General features: G+C 44.8%; 1 protein-coding gene across 1 annotated transcript in view; it reads left to right on the top strand.

Moving 5' to 3' along the window:
- Positions 1 to 798: 798 nt before the first annotated feature.
- Positions 799 to 14,944, top strand: part of B4GALT5 (beta-1,4-galactosyltransferase 5) — a 75,248-nt gene continuing 61,102 nt past the window's right edge. The window contains exon 1 of the mRNA XM_028125179.2: positions 799 to 1,105. Within this exon, the coding sequence (XP_027980980.1) occupies positions 991 to 1,105 (115 nt within the window). The 5' untranslated portion in view covers positions 799 to 990. The remainder of the gene's footprint in view (positions 1,106 to 14,944) is intronic.

Here is a 14,944-nt window from a genome sequence, read left to right as displayed (position 1 = left end):
ACTTTGCCTTGCCTAGAGATCTAACCTTATTCCTGCCGCTCTACTTGCCTCACTAGATTTTATCTGTGCTGACCTTGGATAACCAGGAGACGGAGGAGGCTTTTTAGCCTCAGGGCCTTTGTGCCTGCTCTTCACCCTTTTATGTCTCATCTCGTGTCATCTGCTCAACGAGGCCTTCCCCGACCACACTAGCCTGCCTCCAATACATTCTCCTGTTTGTGTTCATATCATTTATCAGTACCCGATACTATGACTTGATTTGTCTCCTTTTCTCCTCCCATTTGAGTGTAAGTTCATGAAGCCAGATTTTGTCTGTTTTGTTCTTTGTAGAATCCCCAGCACCAAGAATAGTGTCTGGTCTATGTCTGGCCTTCAATAAATGGTGAATTGAATGAATGAATGATTGAATGAATGAGGGAAGGTGTATGCCGAGCCCCTGTGCCTACAGTATCCGCTCCACTGTCGCAGTGGGCGACCAGACGCGTCCGACATTGCAGACCGCCCCTTGGCTGCGGGGCTGGGGGCGCCCTTGCGCGGAGCCGGCCGGCACTTGAGCGACGCTCCCCGAAAGCCTGGGCGGTGGCTGCGCCAGAAGAGGGGCTGTCGCCATTTAGCGACGTTCCCTGCGGGCCGCCGCTCCGCCGCGGGAGCCGGACCGGGGGGTCGGGCGGAGGGCGCGCGCGCGCGGGTCTTTTGCGACGGTGCCCGGCGGCGCTGGACCCGCCCCCGCCCCGCCTCCCGCGCCGTCCGCCCCGCCCCGTCTCTGCCGCTGCCCTCGCTCCGGGCCGCTCTGGCCCCCGCCCGCTTCATGTGGCCCGGCCCGCGGCGGCCGGCGGCTGGGAGCGGCGAGGCGGCGGCTGGGAGCGGCGGCCCGAGAGGCCCGGGAGGTGGTGGCCGAGGCCCAGGCAGCGGCGGCGGCCCAGGAGGCGGCGGACGGGGAGCGGCGGGAGCAGGCCCGGCCCGACTCTCCAGCGGCTGCCCGGCTGCAGCATGCGCGTCCGCCGGGGGCTGCTGCGGCTGCCGCGCCGCTCGTTGCTCGCTGCGCTCTTCTTCTTCTCTCTCTCGTCCTCGCTGCTCTACTTCGTCTATGTGGCGCCTGGCATAGGTAGGAAGGGGGTCTGGGGTCCTGGGGGGTGCCGCTCCGGCCTCGGGGGGGATCCCGGGACCCTCCCCCCGCCCCACCCTGATGGGACTCCGGTCCTCAGAGGACCCCGGCCCGAGGCCACCCCGAGCCTGGCCCTCAGAAGACTGCGGGGACCCCGGCTCGACCCTCGGGAGACCCCACGCCCGGCCCTCGGGGGACGCCAGGACATTCCCGCCCTCGGCACCCCGACGGTCCCAGGAACCCATATCCCCCGGCAGCCTCCCACGCACCCCCGGCCCTCCTAACCCCATCCCCGGCCCTCCTAACCCCATCCCCTGGCGAACCCGACGGTACCTCCATCCCCACCCCCCCGTGCCAGGACGCCCCCTTTCCCGCCTTTGCCTCCCTCGAGTCCCCCTTCCGGCTGCTTGGCTCGAGAACTCCCGCTCCTCCTACCCCGGGGTCTCCCGAGGCCCCGGCTCCCGGCATTCCGCGGACCCCGAACCCCCTCGGCCCGCCTGCTTCTCCTAGCCGAGCCCAGGAGCTCGGGTCTCGAGGCGCCCCGCCTCCCCGGTTCGCATCCATCCTTCCCCTTTCCTCCCGGTTGAGTTCACCGTTTCCTGCCCCCCCTCCCTACCCTTTCTTCCCTCCACTTTCCTGTTACATCCACCTCCAGGTCCTCCTCCCCAGCATACACATTCTCCATCTCCTAGTGGCCCGGTTCCTCACCGGGTGACACCCCCCTCTTATGGAGGTACCCCCCATTCAATCTAACCCCTGAGTTTCCCACGTCGCCTCCCCATCTCGGTCTCCTCCCACCTCCCCCAAGGGCACACCCTTGTTGTTAACCTCCGCCCCTGTACCTCTTTTCCTTCCCCAAATTCTACCCCCCCCCACCTCTGGTCCTCGGCCACGGTTTCCTCCTTGAATGAAGACTTGGGGAGAGGGTGCTGTCTGGATCTTTCCACGCTTTCACTGCTGCCCTCTCTTCGTCTTGAGGTAGAAGCTGGCCCTTCAGTATCCTATGGTTCCTGCCCAGGGACCGAGAGGACATGTAAATTGGCCCTAGAGGAGGATTTGTGATAAGAGCCTTGGGGAAATGGTGCCAGGTGGGAAGGAGGAGCATGGAGAAAAAAATGGAATGGGTACTCATTCTTCTCAAAGGCATGTCCTTTAAAGGCAAGACAGTCTCTGGGGAAACTGAACACTGCCCATAGACTTTGTAAGACCACTGAGCAGACATTTAGGACATGAAGAAAGAGACTGGAAGGAAATACAGCATGAGGGTTAAGGTTAGAGGACACTGAGGTCAGACTTGGATTCAAATCCCTGCCCTTTATGACCTTGGGCAAGTTACCAAGCCTCAGCTTTTCTCCTCTGTAAAGTGGGAGTACTAATCCTAACCTCATAGGTTTTAAGGAAGTAGATAAATTCCCTTTTAAAGCACATAATGATGCATAGGGAGTTTTGTTTTTTAAAGCAGTTATATATAACTTTTGAGAAAGAAGGGAGTAGATGGAAAGTTTAAAGAATGTACTTGCCTGACATGGCATCACCACAGGCTCTAGAGAAAACTTCAGTTCAGGGTGAAAAAATGACCAGAAGATGCCATTGGAGCTGGGGCAAGGAGAGTAAATTCTGCTCTAAAAAGTCTGGGTCATTTGGATATTAGGAGAGGGTTGATGGTTTAACTCTAGGGGAATGCTCTTTAGGATTGTAGTAATGACTAGTGCCATTCTCTGTTGACCTGTCAACACTGAACTAGCTGAATAGAGAAATTTCCAGATCGAGCAGGAGATTGTCTCCTGATTTTTTTTTTTTTAGAGCATATTTCACTTGATGGTGAATATTGATGATTTGTACTATAAACTAGATCTGGGAAGGTAGAACAGGCAACATCAGATTGCCCTAACAGTTTATGAAGTATCTAAGGAAAAAGCATCCCTCTAGGAGAGTACAGTGTGTGGCCTCATGGATCAGATGAGGAGATAGGAATTTTGGCAGAACAAGAACAGGTGCGTAATTAGTGGAACTAATTGAGAAAAGAGGTCATTATCATATTGGATATCAGACTTAATAACAATGTGTGTGAAATGATAGATTCGGACCTAGATGCAGTCTTGGAGCCATAAGTGATGGGGGTTATTTCTGTTGTTTGTACATAAATCAGCCATATCCAAATGGCAGAATAATCCCCCTGGGATGGTGATCACCTTTTAGATTAGAAAGGTTAGAAGCCAGATTCTCCAGCAGAAATTCCTCAAGGATAGATTTTTAGGTCAGTGGAACCCCAGTGTAAAGTGATGGGCATCTACTGTGCTTAGATTCTTGTATCACTGATAAGTGAAGAAGATGCAAAGCACTTAAATTTTCACTGGTTTCTCCTTAAATGGAAGTCTTCTAAAGGGCAGATCTACTTAGGATTCAGATTCTGTTAGTGGGAAAGGAGAGCCATAAAAAAGATGTGGAATGGCTTTAGGGTTCCTGCAAGCACAGTTACATTCAGCAGTTTGGTGGTTTTTTGTTCGTGTGTTTGTTTTTAATCTTGACGTTCTTGCTAATAGACTTAATTTTTCAAATGACCAGCTTTGGACAGTGGGGTGGCAAATCTTTCCAAAGGTTAAGGTAATCTAGAGAAATATAAGGTTTTTTGTGCCTTGGGTTGTGAAGACCTTAATTTGAGACAATTATTAAAATGAGCTTAGAAAATAATAATAGGTTGAACCATATGAAATTTCCGTTTTTTGCAGGTCAAAAACGGTTGTATAGTGTCAGTGTCATAGTAGCTCAACCTAATTCATTTCCAAAAAATGACAATTCTGACTTTTGGCATAATGGAAAGTGTTAGACATACTTCCTTCTGGGTTTAATTTTTTCCAGTCCTGCTTTTGAATTGTTTTGTATACCTTGTGACCATGTTTTGCTCAAGGGCCTAAAGAGAAATCAGTCCAGAGAGTGTGTTACAACTATATTCAGAAATAGGTAGGCTTGAATTGAATTTGAGATAAGAGAAAAATCATGTTAGTTATAAATGTTTTAAAGTTGTTCATATACGATATAATCCAGCCACAATGTCAGCCTACCCATTGACTTAATATTTTTCAGATCTAATGCCAGCTCTTAATATTGGTCACCTGTAGTCTTAGAGCAAAGGGAAATTTTCCTGGATTTGAGGGTCATGCGAAATGGGGCTAATGGTGCCATTTGACTTAGAAAATTGGATGCGAGGAGTGTTAACTAAATATGACTATGGTGTGTTTGTAGCAAATACAGAGTGCTCTCAGCTAATTTTAATATCCCTATCCCAATCCAGTTAGTGATTTCAAAGTATGGCTTCACTGGACATTACATTTTTGTTATTAATTCAAAAGTAGTGTCTTATATCAGCAGTTTGAAAGTAGAAATGAAAAGGATGGGGCAGAAGTGTGATGTAGGGGTGCCTGGGTGGCTCAGTCAGTTAAGCATCCGACTCTCGATCTCAGTTCAGGGCTTGATCTCAGGGTGGTGAGTTCAAGCCCTGCCCTGGGCTCCACTCCCACTTTAAAAAAAAAAAAAAAAGAGAAAGAAAGAAACAGTGATGGAGATGGTGGATTTGAAATAGAAGAGGAAGCTGATGTGTTGATGAAGATGCATCCGTGCCTCCTCTCTCTTGCTCTCTCCCAGCCACAGCCTGACTGATTCTCATTTACTTAATCACTGTTTCACCTGTCCTGGTGAAATATCCCTATTCCTTTCAGAGTTCTGAAGAAAACTTTGAACTTATTTATGTTGCTTTAACTTAAAAAAAAAAAAGGAATCTAACAGCTTAGAGTACATCCATATTTCAGTCTGACCAGGTCTTTTAGAAGATAAGTGAACTGTTTATAAATATAAATATGAAGTGCTGATTGGAAAACATCTTAATAAGTTTAGGGTGGGGCGCCTGGGTGGCTCAGTTGGTTAAGCGACTGCCTTCGGCTCAGGTCTTGATCCTGGAGTCCCCGGATCGAGTCCCGCATCAGGCTCCCTGCTCAGCAGGGAGTCTGCTTCTCCCTCTGACCCTCTTCCCTCTCGTGCTCTCTCTCATTCTCTCTCTCTCAAATAAATAGATAAAATCTTAAAAAAAAATAAGTTTAGGGTGCTCTCAGATGGGAAGATTGTAGAGAGGTTACTGACCTTTGCAAATTGCTAAAACAGTTACCGATTTTGAGAGAGGTACCTGTGCATGGTTAGAGGTACTAGTCTATGTATTGATGAAATTTTATTAACTGAAGTTCTGCCACTTAAACTGATTTTTCTTTTGCCCTTTGATTATTGAGAAAAGGAAATGGGGAATGATTTTTCCCTTTTGGTCTGCTTAGTTCCAAGAAAAGTTTGATTTATGGCTGGCTTTTGGAAGGCAGGAACCAGTAATTCTAATCCCACCTCATTTGACCAAATGACCTTGAGCAAGTCACTTGATTCTCTTGGCAAAAATCCAAAGCTGTTTGAAAAACTAGAACTGCATCTTAACCAAACTTTTTTTTTAAAGATTTTATTTATTTGAGATAGAGCGAGAGAGAGAGTGCGTGCAGGAGTGTGTACGCACAGGGAGGGGGGTGGGCAGAGGGAGAGGGAGAAGCAGGCTCTCTGCTGAGCAGGGAGCCTGACCGGGGGCTCCGATCCCCAGAGCAGAGGTTTAATCGACTGAGCCACCCAGGTGCCCCCTAACCAAACTCTTAATGAGATGTTTTTACATACAGAAAGTTGATCATTCATTCATTCTGTATAAATATTGGACCTAAGATTTTAGGTGAGTGTTTTATGTAATCAAATGCAACTTTTTCTTTCTTTCTTTTTTTTTTTTTTTTTTTAAGATTTTACTTACTTGAGAGGGAGTGAGAGAGACAGAGACAGCTAGAAAGAGCACAAGTGGGGAGGAGAGGGAGAAGCAGGCTCCCTGCTGTGGGGTTCGATCCCAGGACCCTGGGACTGTGACCTGAGCCGAAGGCAGATGCTTAACGACTGAGCCACCCAGGCGCCCCCGAATGCAACTTTTCAAATAACCACAGGAAAATTTCAGATTCCCCAGCTTAGTATGAGAACGGCCTCTTTTTTTTCCCCCTCACATGAAAATGCCCTCTAAATGCCTCAGTGCACGTAGTTCTTGAGCTTTTGTAGAAGGATATACATGCAGTGGAATGTGTGTTACTTTATTGTAAAAAGGTAAAAAATGTCATCCTGTTAAAGATCCTCACCTCCCACATGCCCATGAGCACTCACTCACTCACATATTTTCTGAGTCGTGTCATTCTTAGAAGGAAACCATATTTAGGGAACAGGTGGAAGTTTTTAAAACCGAACAGCACACTTTTGACCAGGACTTCGGTGATGTTTTACATCTTCCCTGAAGAATTTTGCTATGTTGGAAACAAGGTCTGGGTTTGGAGTCGAAATGTCTTTTAACAGTGAAAATGCGCTAATCTTGGACAGTCTTTAGAATCAGTGTCAGCTACTTTACCAGACCATCAGTAGTGTGGCCAGTAGATGAGTCTGCTCAAATTCTGACATTTCTCCCCACTCCTGCCCACCGCCCGTCCCCAGCCTGACAGGCCAGTGGGAGCAGCATATATTAAATTACCAGGAAGAAGAGTCTCTCTTGCTACGACTCTTCAGAACTCTTCAGGAGAGTAGAAATTCCAAAGCTGTAGAAGCCAGAATGCTATTGACTTCCCTAATTCTGCAGCTTTTTTGATCACAGAAGATCTGTCGGACACATCCAACCATATAAAGCAAACAGAACTTGAGCAAGCAAGAAATAAGGAATGTGATGCTGCTGAGACCTGTCAAAGAAATAGAGAAAATTGGGCGCCTGGGTGGCTCAGTTGGTTGAGCGACTGCCTTCGGCTCAGGTCATGATCCTGGAGTCCCGGGATCGAGTCCCGCATCGGGCTCCCTGCTCGGCAGGGAGTCTGCTTCTCCCTCTGACCCTCCCCCCTCTCATGTGCTCTCTATCTCTCATTCTCTCTCTCTCAAATAAATAAAATCTTTAAAAAAAAAAAAAAGAAATAGAGAAAATGAGGTTAACACTGGTCAAGATAAAGGATAATCAGAAGCAAACAGATTGGGTGTGGCTTAAAAGAGGTTAATGGAGAGGTCCTGAGAGGCAGGCCTGCACACTAGCCTAAGTGCCCTTATTCTTTAGGTTTCTAACAATGCTGCTAAGTAAACATGTGCCTGTCTTTGCACAGTAGGTGTATTTTTGTAGAAAGTTGTAAGAAAATGAATTTGAGATCTATGGGTCAGTAATTAGTATTTGAGTGTCCGCCTATTATGTTACCAGCTCTGGGAGATACTTGAATTCTAGACTTCTGACTGCTTTTCATTTTATAGGTGATTGTATAAGCCCATGTTGAGTCATTAACTCTCCCAAAGTTGAGAATGATAAGATATCCCTGAGGCACACCCAATATGGTTGAAAAGACAAGATTAATCCCAAGAAACAACTAGGGAAAAATAGAAGATAGTTTTTAGTAAGTTGCTACATTATATGATACTCGTTCTTAATGAGATGGGAGTTCAGACAGAGGCATTCATTCCCCCCCTTTTTTTTTTAAGATTTTATTTATTTGACAGAGAGAGACACAGCGAGAGAGGAAACACAAGCAGGGGGAGTGGGAGAGGGAGAAGCAGGCTTCCTGCTGAGCGGGGAGCCCGATGCGGGGCTCGATCCCAGGACCCTGGGATCATGACCTGAGCTGAAGACAGACGCGTAACGACTGAGCCACCCAGGCGCCCCAAGAGGCATTCGTTCCTTTATTCAACCAGTAGTTCTTTTGAGTGCCTCCTCCTCGGTTATCGAGCATTCTAGAAATGAATAAGGCAGAACGTTTCTACCGTCATGGTGGCTTTTATTTCAGTGAAAGGTTTTTGCCCTTATGGTGCTTTTATCCTAATGGGGGCACAGCCAATACAGAAGACAATTTCAGATAGTGGCAGGAGTGACTGAGTGTTTTAGATTGAGTGGTTAGGGAAAGCCTTGTTGAAGAGGTGATACTTGCCTTGAAGGTGTAGAGTGAGTCACAGGTTTTGGAGTGGGGGGCAGGGTGGGGATGGGGGGGCGCTCAGCACATGTAAAAGCCCAGAGGCAAGGATGAGTTTGAAGGTTGACTGGGTTTTTTCAGTGACGGGAGAATGGTAGGAGATGAATTCAGAAAGGTGGGAGAGCTCAGGCCATGTAGGACCCTGGAGCCATGGTAAGGACTGTAGGAGTGAATAATAGCTTTGAAATCAGCCAGAACTAGGTTTGAATCAACCCACTGAATGGGCAGATTTTTTTAAAGATATTTATTGTTAAGTAGGCTCTACACCCAGTGTGGGGCTAGAACTCACCACTCTGATATTAAGAGTCACCTGCTCTACTGAGTGAGACATCCCCAGGTACCTCCGGCAAATTATTTTCAATTTTCATACCTACCAGGTAGAAGATACTATCTTCCACCTGGTTGTTGTGAGAATTAAGTAGAATATACATGTAAAAGGGCTTACACAGAGCCTGACACCAAGCTCCATGTTTATGATGATTATTTGTAAGTGGGAGATGTCCTATCTGGTCTCATGCTGGTGTGGCACTGAGCTGGGAGGCTGCGGGCTCCAGTCCGACTTTACCACCAATAACTAGATAGGAAGTGTTACCTCAGTTTTTCTCCTCTGTGAACGGAGGACCTGGTTAATAGTACAGATTCTAGGGTCCCTTTCAGATCTGAGGTTTTTTGTTTGTTTTTTTTTTAAGATTTTATTTATTTATTCATGAGAGACAGAGAGAGAGAGAGAGGCAGAGGGAGAAGCAGGCTCCCAAGGAGCAGGGAGCCCAATGCAGGACTCGATCCCAGGACCCTGGGATCATGACCTGAGCCGAAGGCAGACGCTTAACCATCTGAGCCACCCAGGCGCCCTCAGATCCGAGGTTACATGAGTCTAAGCAAGCGTGGGTTGAACCTGCAAGTGGAAGGAGGAATGACAACTTGTGACAAGTAAAAGCCCCCCATTTTTTAAAAATTCAGATTTCCCCCTCACTTGGTTTCCTCCCTTTGGTGCAGTCCTGAGCGTGGCTTCTGTGGCGTGGCTGGAGTGGCAAAGTGTGTGAACCGACACACGACCCGGCTTCACCCTTTGGGGTGATGAAGTTCACACTGTGCAGTCTTTTGTTTTCTGACACTTGCCCTAAAAAGAATTTTTGCACTGAAGTCTGTATGTTTGAAATCACTATGATAAAAAATTTGTGTTGTCTTGGTCAAGGGAAAAAACTAAAAAGAATTTTATGGGAATATCTTCAGGATGTTAAGACCATTTCTACCCCCTTTTTTCTTTTCTTTCTTTCTTTCTTTCTTTTTTTTTTTGTCCTTGGGGAAATCCTTTTAAGTTTTAATCTGCTAAATCCGTCCTTTCCCTAGTTTCACACTTTGGCTTTTAAGCATGAGAGAGAGCCCTGGACTCATCAGCTCCTGCCCCATTCTCTGTCCTCTAGGTAATTGCATGTTAAATGAAAATGAATATTACATTTTGACCCAGTAAATTCTTTTTTATATTGTGGCTTTATCCTGAAGAACACTCATGCCTCCTGCTGATCCCCTGAATGCAGTGTTTTCCCAGGCACGGAGGCCCCACTGAATCATTTGAAGTACTGTCTCTTCAGTGCCCCTGTCCCCCCTTATTTCAGTAGTTTGAGTAAGCAATTATTAGACTCTAGGTGTTGTTCTCCTCTTTCCCAGGTTACAGATACCCAGGTACTTTGCAGCGATTAGAAGGGAACCTGGTCATTGTTTCTGAGTTGCCTTAGTTACTGTCATCAATTATGAACAGTTCTCTGAGGCGATTCGTGGCCTAATTATGGTGATGAAAATGCTGTGGAGTGTCAGGTACAGACAGGCGTGGATTGTAGGGAAGCTCGGTGTTGTGTATTAAAACTTAAATTAATCTAGGCTATGCTACTGAGCACGATTGTTTATTATTTTCATTAAAGAGATGTAAAACATGTAGATATAAAGAGGGAACTGTTTTCTTCACTCTCCAGGTGGTCCTAAAAGTATGATTAATAGACATTTAAACCTTTTGCTCACTTCTTATTGTTGAACAACCATGCACTCGGAAAGATGGGAAGACGGGAGTATTTTTTTCCTTGTAAAACTACTAATTATCCCATTTTAAGGAGTTCTCCATTTAGGCACCATGCCTAAATTATACTCAGGCTTGTGATGTATGCGTGTGTGTGTGTGTGTGTGTGTGTGTGTGTGTGTATAAATATTTAATTTATTTATTTGAGAGAGAGTGAAAGCATGTGCGGGAGGGGCAGAAGGAGAGAGAGAGAGAAAATCCCAAGCTGACTCCCTGCTGAGCATCAAGCCTGATGCAGGGGCTTCATCCCATGACCCTGAGATCATGACCTGAGCCGAAACCAAAAGTTGGATGCCCAACCGACTGAGCCACCCAGGCGCCCTTTTATTTTCTGATTGGTAGACCATTGTCTTGTGAAGGTCAGAAAATAGCATTTTCCTAATTGCTGTGCTGTGGTCATGTTTATGTATTAAAAAAAAAAAAATCCCTTATTCCAGTTTAGAAAATGACAAATTCGCAACTTAAGGAAGTTAAACCATATGGACCAAAGATGGTAGTAGACTGGCTTTAGGATTTTTGATGTACTTACTATGAAACTATATACTTTAAATAAAAGCATTTAATCTTTTATTAAGAAAAACTCACTTTATCCATATCCGCATAACCTATAGAGTAGTGATAGGAAAGTTTTCTGGATTGTGATTTTTCTTGTGCCTAGGATAGTGCCTAGCACATTGTACGCACTTAAACATTTAATGAAATGAATGAAGATAACTCTTGTCTGGGTCAACCAGTCTCTTCGTTGTTGGGATTGCATTTACTCTGCGGGAAGGATCACTTCTTCTGTTAATCCTGATTTTGAAGTGATTCTGAATTCATTTTGCCCCACACTACTTTGGAGTATTGTTTTCCTTGCTGTTTCTTTGGGGTAAATATATATAACATGATATTTGCTATGTATTTTGGTAATTTAAATGTGTAATTCTGTGGCTTTCATTACATTCACAATGTTATGCAACCATCACCACTGTTTCTAAAAATTTCGTCTCTCCAGGCAGAAACTCTGTTCCCATTAAGTCATAATTCCTCATTCCCCTCTTTCCTCAGCGCCTGTTACCATCTGATCTAATTTCTGTCAATATGAATTTGCCTTTTCTAGGTGCTTCACATAAGTGGAATCATCATATTGTTCTTTTGTATCTAGCTTATTTCACATCACATCGTGTTTTCAAGGCTCATCCATGTGATAGCATGTATCAGATTTGTTCTTTTTATGGCTGCCTAATACTCCATTGTATGTGTCTGCCACCACATTTTGTTTATTCATCTGTTGTTGAGCACTTGAATTGTTTCCATCTTTTGGGTATGTGAGTAACTTCCGCTTAACTTTTGAGTATCTGTTTGAGTCTGTTTTTAATTCTTTTGGGTATATATTTAGGATTGGAATTGCTGGGTGATATGGTAATTCTAGTTAATTTTTTGAGGAACTGCCTGACTTTTCCACAGTCACTGCACACCATTTTACATTCCTACCAGCAGTGGATGAGGGTTCCAATTTCCCATATCCTGGCCAACACTTGTTATCCATTTTTTGGGTTGTTTCTGCTATTTATTTATTTATTTATTTATTTATTTATTTATAGATAAGATTTTCTTTATTTGACAGAGAGAGACAGTGAGAGAGGGAACACAAAAAGGGGGGGGTGGGAGAGGGAGAAGCAGGCTTCCGGCTGAGCAGGGAGCCCCATGTGGGGCTCCATCCCAGGACCCGGGGAACATGACCCGAGCCAAAGGCAGACACTTAACTTGACTGAGCCACCCAGGTGCCCCTTTGTTTTTGTTTTTAAAGCATAGGCATCTTAGTAGGTGTGAAATGATGGCTCATTGTGGTTTTGCTTTGCATTTCCTTAATGACAAATGATCAGCATCTTTTCATGTGTTTATTGGCCATTTGTGTATCTTGTTTGGAGAAATGTCTGTTCTGGTCCTTTGCCCATTTTTTAAATTGGATTGTCTGTGTTGTTGAGTTGTGAGAAGCTCTCTATAGTTTCTGAATATTAAACTGTTATCAGATGTACGGTTTGCAAATATCTCCTCCCATTCTGTGGGTTGTCTTCTCACTCTCTTGATAGTGTCCTTTGATGTGCAAAAGTTTTTTAATTTTAATGAGGTTCAATTTATCTCTTTTTCTTTTGTTTGTACTTTAAAAAATGTACCACTCTCTAAGTACGACTTAACTTTTGCTCCCTGCAGCATGCCCATTACTTTTTCTGCCCATGAAGGTCTGATAGGCACTTCTTAAAATGCTTTAAGTTACCAAAAGGCATTTCCTGCACAAGCTGTTACTGATCTGATTATTGAGGAAGCAGGAGTCAAGGGTTTTTGGTTTATCTTGCTCTTAACCTCCTTAATAAGTTTGATGTTGGTTGCTTGATTTCTGACTCTTTGTCTTTAAAATGGTTACTCTGTGGGGCGCCTGGGGGGCTCTGTCAGTTAAGCCTCCTACTCCTGTTTTCTGCTCAGGTCATGATCTCAGGGTTGTGAGATCGAGCCCCAAGTTGGGCTCTGCGTTGAGTCTGCCTGAGATTCTTACCCTCTGCGTCTCCCCCTGCCCTCTCTCTCTCTCAAATAAATAAATAAAATGGTTACTCTTTTTGTCACACTTGACAGGCTCTGTGGATTGTGTTAACTATTTCACGTCTTAGAAGGGTCCTAGGACTTTCTGGTAGAAGGGGGACTGTCCATATCTTCTTTGATTTTTTTGTTAATTATTTTGTTTAATAGGACTGAAATATAACTTAAATGTTTTCTACTTATAGTTGCAGTTCTCAGAAAGTCCATGTAAGGCAAGGCCAGATGTTGAGACACCAAATTTTTGGTGTTGGGGGCAATACAGTCTACTGATTAAACATATGCTATAGAAGAGAAATTTGGAAAATATTATAGATTGGTGAACATAGTTAATGAAACACTGGACTCATTACTTTCCATTACAGAAATGAAAGGGGCTGATGACTTTTAAGATAGGGAAAAGTAAGTTTTTTTTTTTAAAGATTTTATTTATTTATTTGAGAGAGAGAGAATGAGAGGTAGAGAGCACGAGAGGGAAGAGGGTCAGAGGGAGAAGCAGACTCCTGCTGAGCAGGGAGTCCGATGTGGGGCTCGATCCCGGGACTCCAGGATCATGACCTGAGCCAAAGGCAGTCGCTTAACCAACTGAGCCACCCAGGCGCCCGGGAAAAGTAAGTTTTACTTGGCATTTTTTTGACCCCAGATCTCCATTAACCAGCACCTTTTGTATTTTGTTATTTAGAGTGAAGACATGGAGGCATGACTTTCAATTTGGTATCAAGTGTGGGGTTTTGTTTGTTTTCTGTCTTCTCATTCGGTGAAAATTGGTAATTCCTTATTCACCAGAGCGTTCTGTTTCCCGATGCCTCCCAGTCAATGGCACAGGCACAGGGTGGCAGGTGGAGGTAAGGGATGGGCTCACGTTCCTTACCTCCACCTGCCACCTGTCCCTGCATGACTGGGAGGTGTGTGATGCAAACACAGGGTTTCCTCCCCATGTTTCCTTCATAAATAACATTATCAGAAAATGAACGGAGTGCTAAAGAATGAGTATAGAAAAATCTAATTTGTAAAACCTGCTGAACTCCTATACCTCAAGGTAAAATACAACAGTTGTATTTTTTTGTCCTGGGTACCAGCTGAACTGCAAAGGTATTGATCTAAATGTGAGTGATAATGGTAGTGATTAAAGACAGGTGGGTACTTAGAAAATGTTTATGTTTTGAGGCCTGTGATAAAAGAAAAAATATATAAACTTGGCTTTTCATTTGTCTGATTTTGGCTATTAGAGTGAACTTTATTAACTTAATCTCTGTGTATTACACCCCTACAGTGTGCTGAGTCGGGGGCTTAGTGATGAATGAAGCAGACACCAAGGCTCTGTTACATTTTAAGTATTCAGCTAGGGAGTACAGCTTCGTAGTAAGAAATTTTCAGTTTTGAGTGATTTTATACTCCTGGTTGGGTGTGTTTAATTGAAGGTCAGTTCAATCAGTTCAGCTGCTGTTCAGTTGGTGTTAACATTCCTTAACTGCTAGAAATAATAGTGAATATACTTTAACTGTGGGTGTTTAAGACAGCAAAAAAGCTTTTAAGAAATTCTTGAAAACACATTCAGTTTCCTACCCCATTGGCTCATTGGTTGTGCCTGTTTTTGGTGGTGGTCATATTTACAAGCAATGTGTCTGCTGTTTATCTCCCGAGTGGAGTCATGGTGATGGTGGTAAGCAGTGACCTGAAGTTTCTTTATAACACCAGTGCTCTCTGGACCGATGGAGGAGTCGCACATTTACGTGCCAAGGCCTCCTCCCTCCTCCCTTGAAGAGTATTGGTTTTAGAATACAAGTTTGGCACTGAGTAGGTGCTCAGGAGGAGTTTGTCAGACATGATGAATTTGTCTTCGACCCTTCAGGGACTTTCATTACCCTTGGGATAGAGTTCCGACTCCTTGTTGTAGCTCGAAAGGCCTTTTGTGATCTGGCTTCTGTCTCCCTCTCCAGCCTCATTTTCTGCCACTCCTCTCCTATCCCTCCAGCATGGACTAGGCTTTTTCCTTTCCTTGCTGACTCCTGTACTCCTGCCCATCCCCAGACCTCTAATTCAGTGTTAAATGGGTGGGACTTACCTTTCTTGATCATTGTTGTATTCCTGCCTAGAACACTGTTTTGGCACACAGTAGGTGCTCAGTCAATATTTATTTAAGTCAGGGAAGTGAAG

Source organism: Eumetopias jubatus, unplaced genomic scaffold (assembly GCF_037043125.1).
Source record: "Eumetopias jubatus isolate StellerSeaLion01/CBP00866 unplaced genomic scaffold, mEumJub1_p1.0 scaffold_9, whole genome shotgun sequence".
Taxonomy (NCBI): Eukaryota; Metazoa; Chordata; class Mammalia; order Carnivora; family Otariidae; genus Eumetopias; species Eumetopias jubatus.
Note: the sequence above shows the minus strand (reverse complement) of the source record. Positions and strands in the feature narration are given on the sequence as shown.